The sequence below is a fragment of the Zonotrichia leucophrys genome, chromosome 1 (assembly GCF_028769735.1).
Source record: "Zonotrichia leucophrys gambelii isolate GWCS_2022_RI chromosome 1, RI_Zleu_2.0, whole genome shotgun sequence".
Taxonomy (NCBI): Eukaryota; Metazoa; Chordata; class Aves; order Passeriformes; family Passerellidae; genus Zonotrichia; species Zonotrichia leucophrys.
The window spans coordinates 101,436,792-101,457,458 of NC_088169.1; the positions used below are offsets into that span (position 1 = coordinate 101,436,792).

General features: G+C 41.8%; 1 protein-coding gene and 1 long non-coding RNA gene across 2 annotated transcripts; one reads left to right on the forward strand and one right to left on the reverse strand.

The window, feature by feature from the left end:
• Positions 1-353: 353 nt before the first annotated feature.
• On the reverse strand, positions 354-3,392 carry LOC135454280 (uncharacterized). The gene is made up of 2 exons (XR_010442059.1): positions 3,306-3,392; positions 354-790 (listed from the first exon to the last, which is right to left on the reverse strand). It is a non-coding gene; the product is annotated as an uncharacterized LOC135454280 (long non-coding RNA).
• On the forward strand, positions 2,823-17,395 carry THAP12 (THAP domain containing 12). The gene is made up of 5 exons (XM_064726247.1): positions 2,823-3,133; positions 11,467-11,587; positions 13,124-13,231; positions 14,183-14,219; positions 14,503-17,395. The coding sequence occupies exons 1-5, from the start codon at positions 3,045-3,047 to the stop codon at positions 16,446-16,448; spliced, it is 2,301 nt and encodes a 766-aa protein (XP_064582317.1). The 5' UTR covers positions 2,823-3,044; the 3' UTR covers positions 16,449-17,395.
• Positions 17,396-20,667: the final 3,272 nt, after the last annotated feature.

Sequence of the window (20,667 nt, forward strand, 5' to 3'; positions counted from 1 at the left end):
CTGCTCATAGTAAACAAAGGAGGCTTAAAATATTTGAAGCTCAAAAGGAATCAAGTAAGTAGGAATTTTTTGTTATTTTTCCTTTGAAAACTTATACTTTTGACCATTTTGTGCCTTTGGATTGTGGTTCCCAGAGTCCAGCACACCTCCTTTATGTGAAGATATATAAAGGATGTATGACAGCTGAATTCTTAAAACTACCGCAGTATTACACCTGAAACAATCATCACTTGCCATCAGCATTTGCAATTTCACAGGTGCTCTACCTCCTTTTAAACAGGATATATTTGGTGAGGGAGCCCTTACGTACTTCCTACCATCCAGTTTCCTATATCCTGGTGTTTTTTTTAAGCTTTATTTATTTTTTTACCTAATAATGTCTTCTGACCAGTACAACCTCTATCTAATTATTTCATTACTTGAAAAGCTTGTGGCTTTCACCATTACTTCTTTAACTACCTGAAAGGAGTTTTAGCTTCTTCTCCCAGGCAACGAGCGACAGGATGAGAAGACAGGGCCTTAAGCTGTGCCAGGGAAGGTTTAGGTTGTACATCAGGAAGAATTTTTTTACAGAAAGGGTGATTAGACATTGGAAGGGCCTGCCAAGGGAGGTGGCAGAGTCACCATCCCTGGAGATGGTTAAGGAAAGCCTGGATGTGCTCTGGTCTAGTTTACAAGGTTATGATCCATCACGGGCTGGACTCAGGGATTGCAGAAATCTTTTCCAACCTAATTGATTCAGTGATTCTGTGTGGGATCATCCATCAGGTTGTAGAGTAACAACATCCTCCTAGAACCAAACAAAAGAAAATAAGACAAGAGAACACCATTACCACCTCGATGTCCACCCTATGCCTGGTTTTAAAGCAGACACAGGGTAGCATATATACAGATGGGAAGCAGCCCCAGGCAAAGGGGGCTCTCTGCACCAGTCTTGCCCTGCTCCATTCACCTCTCTGTGAGTTTCCTCAGGGAGGGAAACTAAGGGAAACAGCCCCAAATGATCAGAACTGTAACAATGAGGCTGGCTGGCTGGCTGGAGACCTGTGGCTGGTCACCAGGAGCTGTGAGCAAAGAGAGGGGGAAACCAGTCATGGAGTTAACGGGGGAATGGGAGATACTGTGCTTGGAGAGTGGGGGTTAGATGAGAGAACTATGTAGGGCTGCAAATACATGAATGAAGAAAAAGGGATAATGTGGCAGGTGAGAGCAGGGCCACCAGGCTGACATGAATAAACTGGACTGGAGAAGAAAGAGCTGTGGAGGAGAGAGAAGAGCTTGTCTGTACAAAAAATGTTACGATCCTCCTCCTACACTGGGTTTGGAGTGGCCACGGTGTAACACACGCACACTGTGACATGTGCACGCATACTTGGTGTCACACATGAGCACACGGCATCGTATGTATGGTGCAACACATGCACATGCTGTAACACATGTGTGGCATTACACACCTGATGTAACAAGTATGCACACAGTGTAACACACACACCAAGTGTAACACACATGCTGTAACACGTGCACACACACTTGGTGTCACACACGAGCATGTGGCATCACATGTACGGCGCAACACACACACGTGGTGTTACATGCATGGTGTAACAAGTATGCACACGTTGTAACACACATACACACACACACAGCATTAGCCCGTGCACACGGCGTGCTGCACACACGGTGAAACACGCACACAGCGTAACACCTAGATGGCGTCACACAGCCACACACACACAGGGGCACGCACGGTGTGACAAATATGCGCATGCTGTAACACACACACACAGTGTGACAAATATGCACATGCAGTAACAAACATGCACAGTGTAACAAATATGCACACGCTGTTAACACACACACATAGTGTGATGGACACACGGACGGTGTGATAGGCACACACACGGTGCGATGGACACATGCATGGTGTGATGGACACACAGTGCGTGATGGACACGTGCCGTTAACACGTGCACGGTGTGTGACACATGCACGGTATGATGAACACACGCGATTAACACACGCATGGTGTTACAAACACACGCACAGTGTGATGGACACACATACGGTGTGTGATGGACACCTGTGGTTGACACACACACCGTGTAAGGGACACATGTGGCTAACACACAGGTGTGACGGACACACGCATGGTGTGTCATGGACACATGCACGATGTGTGATGGACACACCAGTTAACACATGCACGGTGTGATGGACACATGCACAGTGTGTGATGGACACACTTGGTTTAATACATGCACGGTGTGACGGACACACGCACGGTGTGTGATGGACACACCGGTTAACACACGCATGGCATGTGACGCGCACATGCCGTTAACACATGCATGGTGTGATGGACACACACGCTGTTAACACGCGCACGGCAAGATGGACACACGCGCCCTTAACACACGCATGGTGTGTGATGGACATACGCCGTTAACACACGCATGGTGTGTGACACACACACGGTGTATGACAGACACACACGCCGTTAACACACGCACGGTGTGACGGACACACGCCGTTAACACATGCACGGTGTGACGGACACACGCGCCCTTAACATATGCACGGTGTGACAGACACACGCACGGTGTGTGACGGACACACTTGGCTTAACACCCGCACAGTGTGTGACACACGCACGGTGTGACAGACATACACGCCGTTAACACACGCACGGTGTGTGACGGACACACGCGCCGTTAACACACGCACGGTGGAACGCGCACACAGAGCCCGACACCCGGCGCATGCGCGCCCCCGCCGTGCCCGCTCCTCGCGCGCACGCGCAGGGCCGTGCCCGCGGCGGGCGCGCGCGCGGTGCAGTGTGGGAAGGAGGTGGCCCCGGCCCGGCGGAGCGCGGCGCTGAATCCTCCCGGCCGCTCACAGCACTGTGGAGCCGCTTCCCGCCCTGCCTCCCCTCCGGCCGCCGCCACCTCCTCCTCCTCCTCCACCCCACACACGCACCCCTCCCCCCCGCCCCCCTCCCGCCGGCCCGCCGATTTAAAGGGGCAGCGGCGCCGGCCGGGGGAACCATGCCGAACTTCTGCGCGGCGCCCAACTGCACCCGCAAGAGCACCCAGTCCGACCTGGCCTTCTTCCGCTTCCCCCGCGATCCGGCCAGGTGAGACCACCGCGGGAGGGGCGGGCTGGGGGAGGCGCGCCCGGCTCTCCCCCTCAGGCCCCGCCGGCGCACAGCGCTGCCAGTCTGAGGAGACACCGTGCGGAGAGCCGGCTGCCTTCCCCCTGCCCGCTCTGCCTCTCCTGCGTCTCCCTGACCGCATCTGCCTCCTTACCCGCGGGGCCGGCGGGCGCCCGGACCGCCGATGGTGCCTGCGGAGGCCGCGCTCGCTGCGGCGGGGCGGGGCCGGGGGACCCTCCGGGCGGTGGCGGCGGGAGGCGGGCGGGCGGCTGCGCCTGCGCCGGGGCCGCGGCGGCTGCGGCTGCCGCCCCTCGGGGGAGTGCCGGGCACGGCGGCGGCGCCGCTCCGGGGTGCGGAGGGAGGAGGGCACCTGGCCCGGACCGGGGTGGAGCTGTGTGTGGGGTGGTGCAATGTGATGTGTGGCTGAGACATGTGCGGCAGCCTGAGGGGTGCCGGAGCCATGGGCTCAGGTAGGGGAGCCTCAACGCTGGCTCAAGCAGTGAAAGGTCCATCAGTCCTGCTCGGTGTATTTGGCGATGAGGTGTGTGCGTGGCAAATGGGACACTCCTGCGACGGGAGGAACTGTCACAGGATTGCTGGGATGGTGGCAAAGCGTCATGACCGACAGCAGAGGTGATGGGAGTAATTCCCAGTGGGTAAAAAGCAGGGGTGGTGTATTGGTGGAGCAAAAAGTGTGTGAGTGGGAGACACTGGAAAATGCCATGAAAAATAAATAATGTACTCAGACATAGAAACCCCCATGTAAAGGTTCACCCTTAAATCGAGATGACACTCTTCAAATCACTTGATTTACATCATGCTCACAATATTGAAGGGGGCATAGGCATAGGGCAATACCAGTTACCTCTTTTTGAACAATCAGTAGTTAAAGCTGGCCTTTTCATGATTTATACATGATATTTACTTCCTTCCTTCCTTGAAGCTGCTTGACCTGATTTTTGGAAAAATCAAAACCCCATGGGAATTATGCATATGTAGTATTTCCTAAGGAAACAGACCCTCCAAGCAATTTCAAATGAAGATACAAAAAGGTTATATAGATAGTAGCTGCTCTCTAAAGTTGTGATTTTGGATATGTTATGAAGTTCTCCTGGATGAATGCAAGGCCTCGCTGTAAAGGCTATCCAGACCTCTTGATTTCTAGTACATGCAAGATGCTGTAATACAATCCATATTCTATATGATTTTGCTTTATTAAGAACTGAAATAAAAGTGCTTGCTTACCTACTCTTATTCATTCATTTTCATTATTTGCTCTTACTGTTGTCTCTTTCTACCATCTGTCCTGTGAGACCCTTAGGATCTCACATGAAGGAATGTCTGCAGTTTGTTTGGAATTGACGAAAATTGGCAATGTCTCAGCTTCAGTCTTAATTTGTAAGAGGTCCTTGCTGTAAAATGTGAGTCACATCAAGCTGTACAGAACTCCTCAGTAGATGGCAGTTTACTTTATGAAGAGAATGCCCTCTGCAGTTTATATTTTTTTTTTTTTTGGAAGGACATTTTGAATGAGTGTTTTCCATGGTAGCAGTGCGGAGAGGTAGTTAAAGGTGTGTGACTAAATGATTACATTTTAAAGACTAATTTTTTTTAAACTCTCTTTTATAAATTCCAGGATGGTTTGGGTTGGAAGGAGCCTTGAAGCTCATCTCATCCCAAGCCATGGGCAGGTACACCTTCCATTAGACCACCTTTCTCCCAGCCAACCCTTGGAACACCTCCAAGAACGGGGCAGCCTCAGCTTCTCTTGGCAACCTATGCCAGGGCCTCCAAACCCTCCCTGTAAAAAATTTCCTTCATGTAGCTAACCTAAATATCCCCTCTTAACAGTTTGAAGCCATTTCTCCATGTCCTGTTCCTGATGCAGAGCTCCTCTCCTCCTTCTCTATAAGGCCCCTTCAGACACTGGAAGACACTGTGAGGTCTCCACACAACCAGGCTGAACGGCCCTGACTTCCTCATCCTGTCTCCATATGGGAGATGCTCCACTCCTCTTGCCAGCTTTGTGGACTTGGTCCAGCATTTCCATGTCTGTCTTTTTATTGGGGCAGACTGTACACAGTATTTCAGATGGGGTCTCACAAGATGGGCGGGAGGAAGGAGAAATTCTACATAAACTGTTTATAGCATCTTTGTACTCTTAAAAACAGTCAGTGACAAAGGTGATGTTCTAGGTTCTCTAGAAGTTCTCCCCTTAATATTTTAAAACTTTCTGTCCAAAGTTCATAATATTGTATTTTACCGAGAGCATTTGGAGACTGATAAGTCTGTGCATCCTTTTGGTTTTACAGACTTGAGGGTGTTTTATTCTGTGGGCTGGTCTTCAGCAGTCTGCAGATGGAAATGAAAATATGGTCCTTGTACTGCTTGCTCTCACTTTTGTAGGTCAGACTGGGATGGTGAGCAAAGTGCATTGTCCCAGAATGTTACTTACATTTGGCAGCTTACAGTGGGAAAGCTGAAAATAAAGTTGTTAGAATACATCTTGTAATTAATTAAAAAAAATCATTGATGGTAAATGCATAGTCAGGGTAAATTGTTTCTACTCCCTTACTGTTTTCAGTGTTTCCATAATAGCTGGTAATTGCCTTTAATGTTTTCCCAGTTGAGTGCTAAGCAGTTCCAGTTGGACGTTCCAAGTCTGATCTTTCAGGTGTTAGGAAGTCAGTGAGAGCTAACCTGTTAAGACTACCTTCTTTCATTTTGGCTTCTTGAGAAGATGAAGGACTCAGAGATCAGCCTTTGGAGAAGAACCACCAGTGTATTTAATGGGTGGCATATTGTGTTTTCATATCAAACTAGTGTAAGCAGCCTCTGCTACCTCCATAAGGTTTATAGTTTTATGCAGTCTAGGCAGTGATCCTCACAGTCAGATATGTTTGTTTAACTCTCATCTGTGACTGGCTGTGTTCATCATGGTGGCTCAAGTTGCAGCTGAGGTATGAGTGTTTAGAACAAAATACTTCTTAAGCAGAGAGATGCTGTTCTGCTGCAGTTGGCCAGTAGTGAGGCAATAGATACTCTAGCTGCAGCTCAGTAAAATGCCATTTCAGCTTCCATGAGATGTCAGCAGATCTCTGAAAATGTAAAGTCTGTGACTGAAGAAAACCTTCTTAAAAGCTAATGAGCAATGCCTAAGAGGTATGAAGGAAGCTTTGGTGCCTGACCATTCAGGAGCCACCCTGGGAGTCCCTTTGCACAGCCTGAGACTGCAATTGCCATGAGCAAAGCCCTGCAGGGCAGGTGGCTCCAGCCTCAACCCTGGGTTCTGGGTTTTCTGTAGCAGTCTCAGATGTCTGGTTCCTTTCAGCACTTTAATCATAATGTGGTAACAGCTTGAGCTGATGTCTCTGGGGATTGACTCTGAACCAAGAAATCTCTGGGCTTTTATATCCCTGCAGTCTGCACCCATTCTGTGAGTGCTGCCCTTACGTACAGCATTATTCCAAGTACAAATATAACAAAGCCAACAGCATTACCATAGGGTAGAGTGCAACGTTGTAGATTCCTGTGCACAAATACTTAGATGATTACCAATAAAAAATCACAATCAACTGGTTGATCATCCACTACTTGTTTGATGTGGGAATGATGTATCCAGTTTCCTTACCTAAAACTTACAGCAAATAGTATATGGCAGTATATGGTCCTTTCTATTTAGCTTCCAATTTGGATTTTACTGAAAATACCTTAGTTAATCCTTCACCTCCAGATTGTATGTCAAGTAGCTGTATTTTGTTTTATTTATTTTTTATTATTTTGTGTGAAGTTGTCTCCAACTATTTATTTTCTAAGAGGCTGGTCCTGGATATAATTTTCTGCCAAACACTATTTCTGTTGATGGCCACTGTAGAGGCTGGTGAGAGTTATTTCCAATATCTTACTATCCCATTGTACTACTCCTAAACTCCAGGCCTTTTAAAATCTACCTGACTACAAGTTTGAGCAGATTTATTATTTCTTTGTTTCACAGGAGCCTTTGGTATGAGCTGGACAGTGTACTAAAGTGATTTCTCTTGTAAGCTTGGTAGCTTCCAGCAGCACTTGTATTTCAATTCCATTAGATACATTCTTTTCTGCTGAAGTAAAGAACTGTGGTTCCTTCAGTAGTGTAGATGTATGATGCTCTCCAAAAGCTTATTTAGAATTAGTATAGTCACTCATTAATTACATCTCCATCTATTACATCTCCCTTCCTAATGCAAGGTAATTCAGCCTCTTGGGCATTCACCAAGGGTTGCAGAGGTTCTGCTTTATGCACTCCAAGTTTCTCATTCCTCTGTAGCCTGTGTGTCATTTGCCATTCGTGTATCAGGATCCATTGGAGAATGGGATGAGATCCAAGTTCTCTAGAGACTGATCATGCATATCTCTCCCTGTAGGTGGCTGAAGTGAAACACTACCTGAGCACATCATGGTGCAGCTCACTATTGAAGGGAATGGGAAATAAAGTTCTGGATTAAAAAAAAAATCTCAAACTAATATGTGTATTTAAAATGATTTATTCACAACGATATGCTCTCCGTGGGGATGATGCTTGTGAAGCATGTTTAAGAATCATGTTCATTTCATGTATATGTGCTTGTTGGGTGACTTGGATCTAAGTTTGCTCCTTTTCATGATAATTGATGTTGCTGCTATTGCTTTTAATGTAGGAATTATTCCCTGCTGCTACAGCATCCAGTTGAGTTGAGTAGGAAGACTCAGGGCAGTCTTGTGGATGTAGGTTTTGCATAAGGACTTCACAAACTCCATAAGCCTGTCTTCTCATGCAGAAATAGTTGAATACTGAAAGATTTGATAAAAGTTAATACATAATTTTATTCTAAGATCTTTCTAGTTGCTTCTTGGATAATACCATGTAGAGCTATCTGCATGGGTGGGTGATCTCAGGGGTCTGACTTACTTTTGCTTTGTTATTCCATCTCTCAGAGAGTGTTCTGTTTGGAACCAAACTCACAGTGAGACTGAAAAGCTGAATTCAGACTCAGATGGAGTTTTTGTGTTTGAGTTCAGTCATATAATGTCGTCTCCTTTTAGTCCTGTAGCTCCCTGAGAGAATGTCAACATTTCAGCCTTTGCCATTAGAGCTTCCTAAATTTCCAGAACTCTGGTTGCTGATATGCTGCTCCAGTGGGTTGAGAAGCTTGGTGCCCATGTCTGATCCATGATATGAAAGAGGGGAAGTTTAGATCAGGTATTGGGAAGAAATTCCTCCCTGTGAGTGTGGTGAGACCCTGGCACAGGTTGCCCAGAGAAGCTGTGGCTGCCCTTCCCTGGAAGTGTTCAAGGCCAGGTTGGATGGGGCTTGGAGCAGCCAGCTCTAGTGGAAGGTGTCCCTGCCTATGGCAGGGCCTGGAACAAGATGGGCTGTAGGGTCCTTTCCAACCCAAACTGCTCTAGGATTGTGTTAGGATCCTCAAATGGGGCTCTGAACACCAAGGGCTTCTTTTGGATCATGTGCTCAGGTGATGTCTTAAAGGACCTAGAAATAAAACAACATAACCCTGAGATAATATTAATATAGGAGGTAACACAAAGGCTGGTCTTCACTGCAGGCCTCCAGGGGCAGATATGGAAAAATGTCCACAAAATGCCCACCCCCCATGGGGTGAATACAGTTTTAAAAGTTTAGCAAATCAGCATAATTGAAAAAAATCACCAATTAGAGACATAAGAGGTGATGCTATTTCCCTCTCCAACCTTCTCTGAATCCTGCCCATGCCCTTCCCCCCCCAGCCCCTTCCTTAGATGGGAACTAAATGTTGTTTGTGAAAATGTGTCTTGAAGAGCTGTTTTTTGGACTTGGTTCCCAGACAGAGCCAAGACAGGATAGGGGGCCTTGGAATGTGGAGGTTTTTCTGGCTAGGGAAAAGGTAGGGTAAAGTACTGGGGAAAACTAGCCACAAATAGAGCAATAGGCTACAAAGTTACGAATATATGTGTAAGAATACAGAGAATTTATACAAGAAAGCAGGCAAAAATAATTTGGCATCACAGGTAGTGTTAATTCAGCACAAAAGGCAGCAACCATATCCAGTTTTTGTGCAACTGTTGAAGAACTTTGTAAGGGAATGATGCCTTGAGAGCTACCTAGAACAGAGGTTAGACAGTGTTAAAGGAATAAAGTAGGTATTTATTAAAAAGGCCTTCAAAGAATACACCTTGGGCAGTATAAGAGCCTGGCTGAGGCTACACCCATGTTGGAAAACAGGTCACACATTTTCACACTTTTGTAAGTTTTGGTCCATTTGGATATTAGGGTTAATTGTCCAATTACAGCTGCAGGTTATGAAGTCCCATCCTCCCTGATTGCTCTCCTCAGTTTGCTGTTCTTTATACTTTTTGGGCCTGAAGCTGCAATGGTGTCCTTGCTTCTCAGGCTGAAAAAGGATTATTTTGTCCAACTAAACTGTGAGGAGAACTTGCTAACACTTTATATGAAGTTCAGTTATATATTAATGCAGTACAAAATCTGGATAATATGAAAGCTAAAACAGCATCAGGAAAGGAGTATTGGGTGGTTAATGAAATCTGTGTGAGATCATTTTTGAGTAAGCCCCCTCTGAAGAGCTGGTGGTATTTCTTGCTGTCACTCATTGATTTGATCCTTGACTAAGTACTAGGTAGTACTTACTAAATACCTACTGAGGTTCTTTGGTTGGCCAAAGAATTCAGGCTGATGTTTGCCTGCCCTTGACAACTGTGTGCCAGTTCTGAATGCACCATTCTTGCCACCAGTTTGTGTTCCTGTGATTGCCAGGAGGTGATTCAGGGGAGTTAACGTGATGTGAGGAGCTCTGGCTCTGCTCTCTCTGTGTTTGTCAGCATCCCTGAATCACTGAGAGAAGCAGGTAAGACCATGGGGTCAGGCTCTTTCTGTGGACTGAAACCCTCCCCACTGACTATAGAGGAGGCTGATCAGCCTCTGTGATCACATTTAATGAGTTGTTTAGTAGTCAACACCCACTGAGGAAGTCTGAGAGCCAGAGTCAATATAATTTCCATGCTACAGGTCTCCCACTTTATATCATTTGATCAAGTGAAGAAAACTTGCCTGTTCTCTTTCTGGGGTGATTGCACTGCCAAGAGTGCAAGATCTATTGTGCCAAAAAATTGGCTTTTTTAAAACATTGTTTTCTTTCCTTAAGTCATTACTAAGCATACTCTGTATGGATCTCCAAGAGCAATATTAGAAATTACTTTGATTTATGGCATTTGCTATCACTGTTATTTTAATATTTTGCATGAGCAAAAAATTGTGCTTTGCAAATGGTTCAGCCAGCAGAGATCAGAATCAGATTCCTCTCTTTCATCTGCACAATTGCGCTGTACTGAGCTAAAGTAGAGGTGAATCCACTCAGACCTGTGGTTTCCTCATCTGGGCTGCCCACTAAAACATCTGACAAGATAGCCTTTGTTCTTATAGTTGTTTTTCTCCCTCCTTACTGCTATAAACAATAATTTAGTGTTTGCAGTCAAAAGGAATAGTAAATTTGATTTCTTCTAACTTCTAGAACAAGTTGCTCAGAGAGTAATGGCATGTACCCTGTTAGGAGAAATTGAAGCTCACTACTGTATTTGCATCAATTACTGCAAGTGGTTTACTCACCAGAAGAGACAGTCTCTTGCATACCTAAATGGAGTTCTGTCAGTAAAGGAAATATTTCTTTATCCTTGTGGTATCTCTTGAAGAACTAATCCAAAGCAAAAGTAAATACATGTAAAAATAGATATCTAAGGAGAACTTTCTTTGGGCGTGGAAGCACTGTCTGTGGAATGGTTGCTTTTCTATTGTTATTATTTCACTTTCATAAATCTACTCTAAACTCCCCCAGTGATCACAATAAATAAGAATACTATATTTTGAAGGGAGGTGGAAAAGACAGCTATCTTAAAAACTGCCTAGAAAACATTGTGACTTTAGACTACAAGCACAACTCTTTGGTTTTTAATTTTTCTTTTTAAGAGCAAATTCTTTAGAATTAAATAGTTAAGTTTCATGAGCACCTGTGCTACAGTCTGCTCTGTGTGTGTGTGTGACAAAGGCAAGAATATATAAATCAAGGGAAAAGACTCCTGAGTTTGATGAGGTGATGTTGAGTGGTGAGCAAAACCAGAAAAAGTAGTTTTTACAAAAATTTGATGGGATGTTCCAAAGGAAGTTGTCAAGAACTTTCCCAAGGTCTTTTATCAAGGTCACTTGCACTCACTTGTGCTCCATTTGGAGTATGGTTTGAATTTGTAAGGGATTTTGTTTTATCCTATTACCTATTTCTTCTCCTTACATGCAGATGTCAGAGATGGGTAGAGAATTGTCGAAGGGCAGATTTAGAAGATAAAACTCCAGATCAACTCAACAAGCATTACAGATTGTGTGCTAAACATTTTGAGACTTCTATGATATGCAGAAGTGTAAGTAAAAACAAGCATTTGTTTAGTGCATCTTGCAAAATGTGATTGACATTTTTCACCAGAATGCTGGCTTTTAATCTTTGAGCTCCTGGGTAATTCATCCCTAGGAAAATTAATTTCTTAGTCTTAATTGGGATCACTGCCATTGTCTGGGGCTCCACACAGGCTCTCAGCCATTGAGAATGATAATGAACAGAGAGAGGAGAGAGTAAAAGTGGTGCTTCTGGCAGTTTAATGTGTTTGTTGAACACTGTCCCCACTGCAGTGCTTTCCTCCTTTCACTAGAGATTACAATATTATATAAGGTTATTGGGTGCAATTTTTCACATCTCTAATTATTTCAACTTATTAATGTCCTGTTCCTGAAGAGTGTACATGGTGTGATTTGGTTAAATTACCAAATTTAACCACAAGATTTAAATACTCTTTAAATAAATAAATACTCTTTAAAGAAATACTGTTATGGCCACAAGATTTAAACACTCTTTACATCGGTCAAGCTATAATTTCCTGTTACATTTTCATCCAGCTAAAGTCAAGGCACTGTTTTCTGTTAATGAAGTAATATCTTTCAGTTCTTTTTGTCAACAATATGATTTTAACAGCTTGCATAAGAGTAGGAAAGGGTGGACTTGGGACTTTGTATCAAGTTTTAATTTCTAGGCTGAATTTCACTCTGGTACATAAGCAAAACAGATCTTTTAGTTATGAAGGATAATTAAAATATGCAGGTCAAACTCTGAAGTCCCAATGGTATTAAATGTGATGAGGTCTCTAATTAGCCAGCATCCCTGAAACAGATGAAAATTGGAAGTAATTATGACTCTGAAAGGAAACACTATGAAACTGGGTTTGTTTGAAATATATTTCACTGACAAAATGACATCAGTTACAATTTTGTACTTAGTAGAAATTAGCCAGTATAGGCAACACAGTATATCCAAATATAGCATTTTACTTTAATTTTTTTTTTAACTGGGAGCACTTACATGGTCATCTAGAAGTCTTTTCTTCTTTTTTTTTATTCACAGATAAATTTTCCCTCAATATGATCTTTCACAGTAGTGCTTGGTGGACTTCACAGTTCTACAAAAAGAAGCAATTGAACATTTTCAAAATGAAATGTTTCTAGAATTGTGGAATAAGTGATTAAAACCAAAACACAATAGTAACAAAATGTTTCCTTTCTGATGCATAAATGTCTTTTTATCCAGAATATTTATTTTTTTAAAAAAATCATAATATTAATATTAAAATTATTGCACACAGGGTCTTTGATACAGAGATAATGGGGACAAAAAAATGATTTTTAGTTTGGATTAGAGTTTTCTGTAGTATCTGTCTTCCTATTTTAAGTGTTCTCTTGATATTCCTGAAATGTAAATTGCATAGCTTAGCTTTCTCTTTTGTAACAACAAAAAGTCAAAGCACTTTAGAATAATAACATAAACAAGAAAAGGAGGAGGGTGGGAAAAAAGGCACAGTTTGTGAAATTTCTCAAAGAATTCCCTAATGGAGATGTCTGTTTTCTTACAGAGCCCATACAGAACGGTTTTACGGGATAACGCTGTGCCAACTATATTTGATCTTACAAGTCACCTGAACAATCCCCACAGCAGACATAGGAAAAGGATAAAAGAGCTGGTAAGTTTTTTATGTAAAATTATTGGCTTATTATTAAAAGAAAAGATGACAAGTAAGTTAATGTGAAACTTTTACACAAAATGTGAAATAAAAATATTTAGCCACTTGAGTGTTTGTATTTTCTGTGCTGCCTATTCCTGTATCGTTTTTGTTGATTATAAGTTAAATGCATGGTAAAAAATTTATCTAAGGAAGTCTTGAAGAAATAATCTGGAAAATTAAATGTGTTGGTCCAGAGCTGATTCTTTCATCCAAATCAAATATATAGTTTTCTTTTCCTTGTTACTGCAGTGCCAACTGAACACAACTGAAGCTTGATATCCCAAAATTCTTGCTGCATATTGATCGTGATCTTTGGTTCACCCATTTAACTTCTGAAATCTGAATCAATTCAGATGTGCTTGTTTTAACTTATTGTTGTGAAAAAAGGATCCATGGATAAAACCAAGACTGAGAAATTTTTTTTGTGGGATTGTGTCTTGTGTGTCATTTAGGGGAGACAGCGTCTCCATGGTTAGAAGTATACTGACAATTAACAGGAATTCCACTCATAATCTCTGTTTATACTTGAAAAATTGCAGACAATTTCTAAATACTTTTTTGTGAGTTTGTTTGCATCTGTTGACTGAAAATGGAGTTAAAGATGGTTCCGTCTACTGGCAGTACATTACCAAATTGCAATAGAAACTATTTAATAGAATCTATTTACTAATAATTATACATATTGGAAAACCTCCTAATACAACTGTTCTCATGTAGTTGGTAGATACATGTCATGGCTATAATAAACTACGTCAAGAAACCTCCTGGTGTTAAAATTTCTAGCACTTTTTGGCAAATGTTAACTGGTCTCATCTACAGTATTTGTATCTCATCTTGATATGTTAATATTTTAAGGTCACATGTTAAACATTGTCATCAATATGAGTTCTTTTTGTTTGTTTTTTTAAGAGTGAAGATGAAATAAGAACATTGAAGCAGCAAAAGAGTAAGTGATCAAAATAATTGAGGTAATAACTTTATTTCCTAAGGCTGATGAGGTAATGCAGGACTCATAACTATTAGTTTATATATAACTATTAGTTTATATTAGTTTAGCAGGAGGAAAATTGAGTTCCTTCTTGATTCAGCCAGCCAGTCTAAATTGTTTCCAAAATACTCATTCATTTTTAAACTGGAAACATTCTTCTCTGGAGTTTGGTAACTGAAAGGTACTGGGCAAGTAAATGTTATATTTTATTTTTGACACTTACAGTATTTTCATTTTGTAGTTGACGATGCTTTTGAACGGAAGCAGGCAACTCAAGAATCAAATGAAAACAATGAGCAAAACACTGTCTCAGAGGAAGGAGGGGAAGAACAAGAGGAAAAAACTGTCCCCTTAACACTGGAAGAAAGAGAAAACAAAGATTACCTTAAATCATTATTTGAAATTTTGATCTTAATGGGTAAACAAAATATTCCATTGGATGGCCATAATGCTGATGAACTTCCAGAAGGCATTTTTACTTCAGATAACTTTCAGGCTCTACTGGAATACAGAATAAATGGTGGCGATGAAGTTCTGAGGAAACGATTTGAGATGACTGCAGTCAACCTCGAGTATTGTTCAAAAACTCAGCAGAAACAAATGCTTGAGATCTGTGAAAACTGTATTAGAGAGGAGACACTGAGGGAAGTAAGAGACTCACACTTCTTTTCTATTGTCACCGATGAAGTCGTGGACATAGCAGGAGAGGAACATTTGCCGGTGCTGGTGAGGTTTGTTGATGAGTCTCACAATCTCAGAGAAGAATTCATTGGGTTTTTACCATATGAGGCTGATCCTGAAATTTTAGCTGTTAAGTTCCATGCAACTATTACTGAAAAGTGGGGTCTAAACATGGAGTACTGTCGGGGTCAAGCCTACATTGTCTCCAGTGGATTTGCTTCGAAAATGAAAGTTGTGGCTACAAGACTCTTGGAAAAGTATCCGCAAGCTGTGTATACGCTGTGTTCCTCATGTGCCTTAAATGTTTGGCTGGCAAAATCTGTTCCTGTTGTTGGTGTTTCCATTGCATTAGGAACAATTGAAGAAGTTTGCTGTCTTTTTAATCAGTCTCCACAATTACTAGTAGAACTGGACAACACAATTTCTGCTCTTTTTCAGGACAATAATGAAAAAGGTAATGAGTTGAAGAAGATCTGTCGTTCTCAGTGGACAGGCAGGCATGATACTTTTGAGGTGTTAGTGGACCTCCTGCAAGCACTGGTGCTGTGCTTGGATGCTGTGAGCAGTGACTTTTCTGTCAGGTGGAACAACTTCATTGTCGGTCGAGCTTTTGTACTTTCAAGTGCACTAACAGATTTTGATTTCATTGTCACTATTGTAATTATGAAAAATGTTCTGTCTTTTACAAGAGCATTTGGAAAAAATCTCCAGGGACAAACATCAGATGTGTTCTTTGCAGCTGGCAGCTTAACAGCAGTATTGCACTCTCTGAATGAAGTGATGGAGAATATTGAGGTTTACCATGAATTTTGGTTTGAGGAAGCCACAAACTTGGCTACAAAACTGGATGTACAAATTAAACTCCCAGGAAAATTTCTCAGGGCACAACAGGGGAACTTTGACCCTGAAATGACATCAGAAAATTACTACAAAGAAATCCTAAGTGTCCCAACAGTAGAGCATATTATTCAAGAACTAAAAGATATTTTCTCAGAACAACATTTAAAAGCTCTGAAATGTTTATCATTAGTGCCCTCAGTCATGGGACAACTCAAATTCAACACGTCTGAGGAGCATCACGCTGACATGTTCAAAAATGACTTGCCCAATCCAGACACTCTTTCTGCTGAGCTTCACTGTTGGAGAATCAAGTGGAAGCACAGAGGAAAAGATATTGAACTTCCAGCTACTATTTATGAAGCGCTTCACTTGCCAGACATAAAGTTTTTCCCTAATGTTTATGCATTGCTTAAAGTCTTGTGCTTACTTCCAGTGATGAAGGTGGAGAATGAAAAATACGGACTGGGACGAAAGCGCTTAAAGGCATACCTGAAAAACACCTTGACAGGGCAAAGGTCAAGCAACCTTGCTTTGCTCAACATAAACATTGACATAAAACATGACTTAGATTTGATGGTGGACACTTACATTAAACTCTACCCAGATAAAGTGGAATTTCAAGACTGTATTCCTTCAAACAATTCTGAAGTGAGAGATAATGCCTAACTTTTTAAGCTCTAACCAATCTGTAAACAGCTTCTTCTTAATTAAGTTTCAAAGCTGGGGAGAAAAACCGGTAAAATCTTTAAAAATCACTGCAATTGTGTTTTCATTTTAGGCCTTGGGCTGAACAAGCTGTGGTCAAAGACCTAAATTATGTGGTGTTAGTCCATACTAAAAGTGTTTGGCAAACAAAATCAAGCCTGACACAAGCCCATGCTCTTGGCAGAGGTGCTTTTTACATCTGATTGGCTTAACTAGGTGCTCTTTTACTTTATTGCATCGTGGAAAAAGTACATTATGATTGTAGATCTGATGGGGCTGTTACATATTCACTGATTAATTAGGATAAGAAAGAAATTCAAACTATGAAAAAGAATATAATCTATTTCAGTTCTGTTACTTAGGATTTTTTTAAAAACCCAAACTTTTAAGGAAGTCTTCGATGTATATTTAAGTGGCATTTTGGAGAATGGATTCAGCTATTGCACGATGCCCATGCTGTGGACAGGTCTCGGTGTAAAGTGAATGTCAGTGATATAGGGGTACTTTTACGGTTTTGTTGGAAGAGTCAACCTCTTTAATCTCTTGATGACTGTTTACATTCCTTTGTGTCAGACACAAAACTTTTTTTCTTTAGGCTTAACAGGCATGGCAGGAGTATTTAAGTTCTAAAAAGACACTAAAAACTTAACATTTATTCCACAAATGTTTAAATCTGTTTGCTCTGCCCCAACTCTGATGCAAACGCCATCCATATTACGGTATGTTTATTTGTAAACTCACTCTGGAAAGATTAAAATAAGAGTTTGTTGTTTGTCTAGAAGTAAGATTGGAAATATTGCTGTTATTTTTGGTGAGAATGAAACTTTTTTGTACAGTTTATGGAAATTTAAAATAAAATGTGAATTGCTTTTTACATAGCATTGGATTTCCTAGTAAAGCTGTGCCTCTGGAAATGTGTTCTGTAAAGGTGCCTTTTTATTTTAGCAATTTTTTCTTCATTGTTTTTGCAATTCTAGTGAGCAGGCATTTTCTGGAGACAGAGGAAACTGTGTGATAGTACCACTGATCTGCATGTTCTGCAAGGTTTTTTAAAGTATTTTGAGATAGCACCAACTACAGTGCTTTTACTGATAGAAGATCTGACAATCAGGCAGAAAGAGATTAAATTTGAAATGGTTCAAAAGTAAAGTTTTGCAGTATCTGATGCATGATGGGTTTATAATTTATTTATTGAATCAAACATCAAAAATCAAATGGCTTGGGTTGAAAAGAACCTTAAAGCTCATCCATTTCCACCCCCTGCCATGGGCAGGGACACCTTCCACTGGAGCTGGCTGCTCCAACCCCATCCAGCCTGGCCTTGAATGCTTCCAGGAATGGGGCAGCCACAGCTTCTCTGGGCACCCTGTGCCTGGGCCTCACTACCCTCACAGCCAAGGATTTCCTCTGCTATCTAATGTAAATTTCCCCTCTTTTAGCTAAAAGCCATTCCCCCTTGTCCTGTCACTACAGTTCCTGATGCAGAGTCCCTCTCCAGCTTCCCTGTAGCCCCTTCAAATACTGGAAGGCCCTGTGAGGTCTCCAGACATCCTTCTCTTCTCCAGGCTGAACAGCCCCAACTTTCTTGTCCTGTCTCCATATGGGAGGGGCTCCAGTCCCATTACAAAGTTCATGTCCTTCTCATGTTGGGGGTAGGTGGGAAATTACATAAATTACTTTTATGTACTTCACAGTTGCAGTGGGAAAGGCCCCCAGCAACAGCAAATTGAATGATTCTAAAGAATATGAGTTTGTAGTGCTCTAATGTAGTCAAAACAATAAGATCAAATTTGGAAAAAAACCCCACCTTTTCTAAACATTATCTTTTCTTTCCAGTAGTATTTGTATATGCTTTCTGACATACTTTCATGTTATTGCAATTCTTGTCTCAATAGTAAAAAGTCTTTTAGCTAATAGCTTTCTCTGTTCCTCTCAATATATGAAAATAGCTCCCAAATCTTGGTTAATGCTATAAAAAAACATTACCTCAATTACAATTTTAATAAAATAAATAAAAAATATTTCCCGTCTTGAAGTTCTGTGAGTTCCCCTGCTAAACACAGCAACATGGTGGTCACGACATCAGAAGTCATGAGCCCTCTGTCAGTAAAGTCTGGTTGGATGAGCCCAGGCTTACAGGTGCAGTCAGAGAAGGAAAATTGATATCCAGAACCACAGAATTGGCCCAAAGAGCTGAAGACTGCTTTCTGACTGGGTAAATGAGGCCTTTCTAACCAGTGCACTGAGACAAATTGAAGAGGGGAAGTGCAGTAAAACTCTGCTGAAGTTACTAAGTGTCTACTGGAGCTCAGCTGGAGGCACATGCTTGTGATAAGCGTTGTTAAATAGCTGGCTCCATCTTTTGGTTATGAACTGCCTTTCACAGAGGTATTTAGCTTGTCTGTAATAAATCTGGAGCTCCTGATTTGTTACAATTTGATTTGTCCTGTTGGCGAGGAATCTCTTGATTTTTTGATACCTATAGGAGTTAGTCTGAATGATGATGATTTGGTAGGACGCTGAAAACTAAAAGAAGGGAGATTAAGATTAAATGTTGGGGGAAATTCTTGTCTCTGTGGGTGGTAAAACACAGGCACAGGTTGCCCAGAGAAGCTGTAGCTGCCCCATCCCTGGAAGTGTCCAAGGCCAGGCTGGACACAGCTTGGAGCAACCCGATCTAATGGAAGGTGTCCCTGCCCAAGGCAGGGGGGTGGATTGAGATGCTCTGTAAGGTCCCTTCCTACCCAGGTCATTCTGGGATTCTGTGATTGGTCTGTGATGGGGAGGAGCAAAGGCATAGCAGGTTGCAATGATAGGTGCCTCTTCAACAGGAGAGGTTTCTGTGGAGGAGAACAATTTACTGAAACCACAGTGTTTCCCATCTGACTTCTAGGGGTGCACAGAAAGAATGCAACTGTAGTGTAATCCAGTTACACTATTTTGCTACAACAGGTCTGAGAGTGATAAAAATGTGTCTGAAGATGAAACAATCACTGAAGATAAACTTGGATTCTGTTTTGTGGAACAGATTCTGGAGACAGGGAATTACAGTTTTTAAATAGTCTGTCAGTTCAGGGCAGCATATATTTCCAAGGTGTATGTGAGGTATTTACCTTAGTTTGACCTGGCATTTTGGCACATTCTATGTAAGGAAGTAATTGGTCTGTTAAAATCAGTGTAAGTATTGCTGCTCAGATATAATTTTTAGTGAAAGTAGACTTCCATAGCTGCTCAGCCTGTTGTGCTCTGTGAAAGCAATGCTGTTTTAATACACAAAATGTATTTCCTTTTCCCACGCACAGAATTGCTGCTAGAAAACACTATTGATACTTGGAAAAAGAGCATGTATCATTTTGTCTCCTGTAGTGTTATTTCTGTCATTGTCTTCAGAAATCCTATATCCACTTGTTCAGGTGCCAAGGTTGTGCTGTAAAGAAGTGGAGGAGCAGAACCACTTAAGGATTCTAGGTGCAACTATTCTGTCTTCCACAATCACTTTCTGTGCAACACTGCAAAATCTCAGAGTGGCCAGAAACATCCCAATTACTCTTAAGCAGAGGAAAATAAATCTCTTTATTGCATGTTTCAAGAAACAGTCACTAACCTAGAATAAAAATAGGTGTTATCCCAAAGAAGCTTAACATTCCATCATCTCCAGACCTGTGGTACTCTCTACTTTCCCTAAGGAAAACAGTTCCAACAAGAAATAGGAATCTCCCCAACATTTTGCCTAAATGTAATTACTAAGACATCAGCCAAAAAAAAAAAAAAAAAAAAAGGGGTTGGAAGTTTTAAACACATGTAGTTCCAAAACATGTGCATGCTCTTTAGAAGGTTTCTTTACTTTGAAAAAATAACACTGTTAAATAGAATTCAGTGTGCATGTTCTGTGACACAGTAATTGTTCATTTGGTTTTTGCCATATTGTGTAGTGTTTCTCATTATTTATTTTCCAGCAGCAAACTTGCTTTTTTCTAAAAACAATGCCTGTGGGTCTTCTGTTTAAGCTGGCAAGAGTTATCCCTGGAAGTGTCCTTGCAGTCAATGTGAGTACTAGTGCAGTTTGTTCAGGGAGATTGAGAAGTGACAGAGCAGATGTCCCTGTAATCCCCTATTCCTCTGTTTTGTAGTGTCCCAAAGTTAAATATATCAGTGAGTAAACTGGCCATGTGACGGCTTA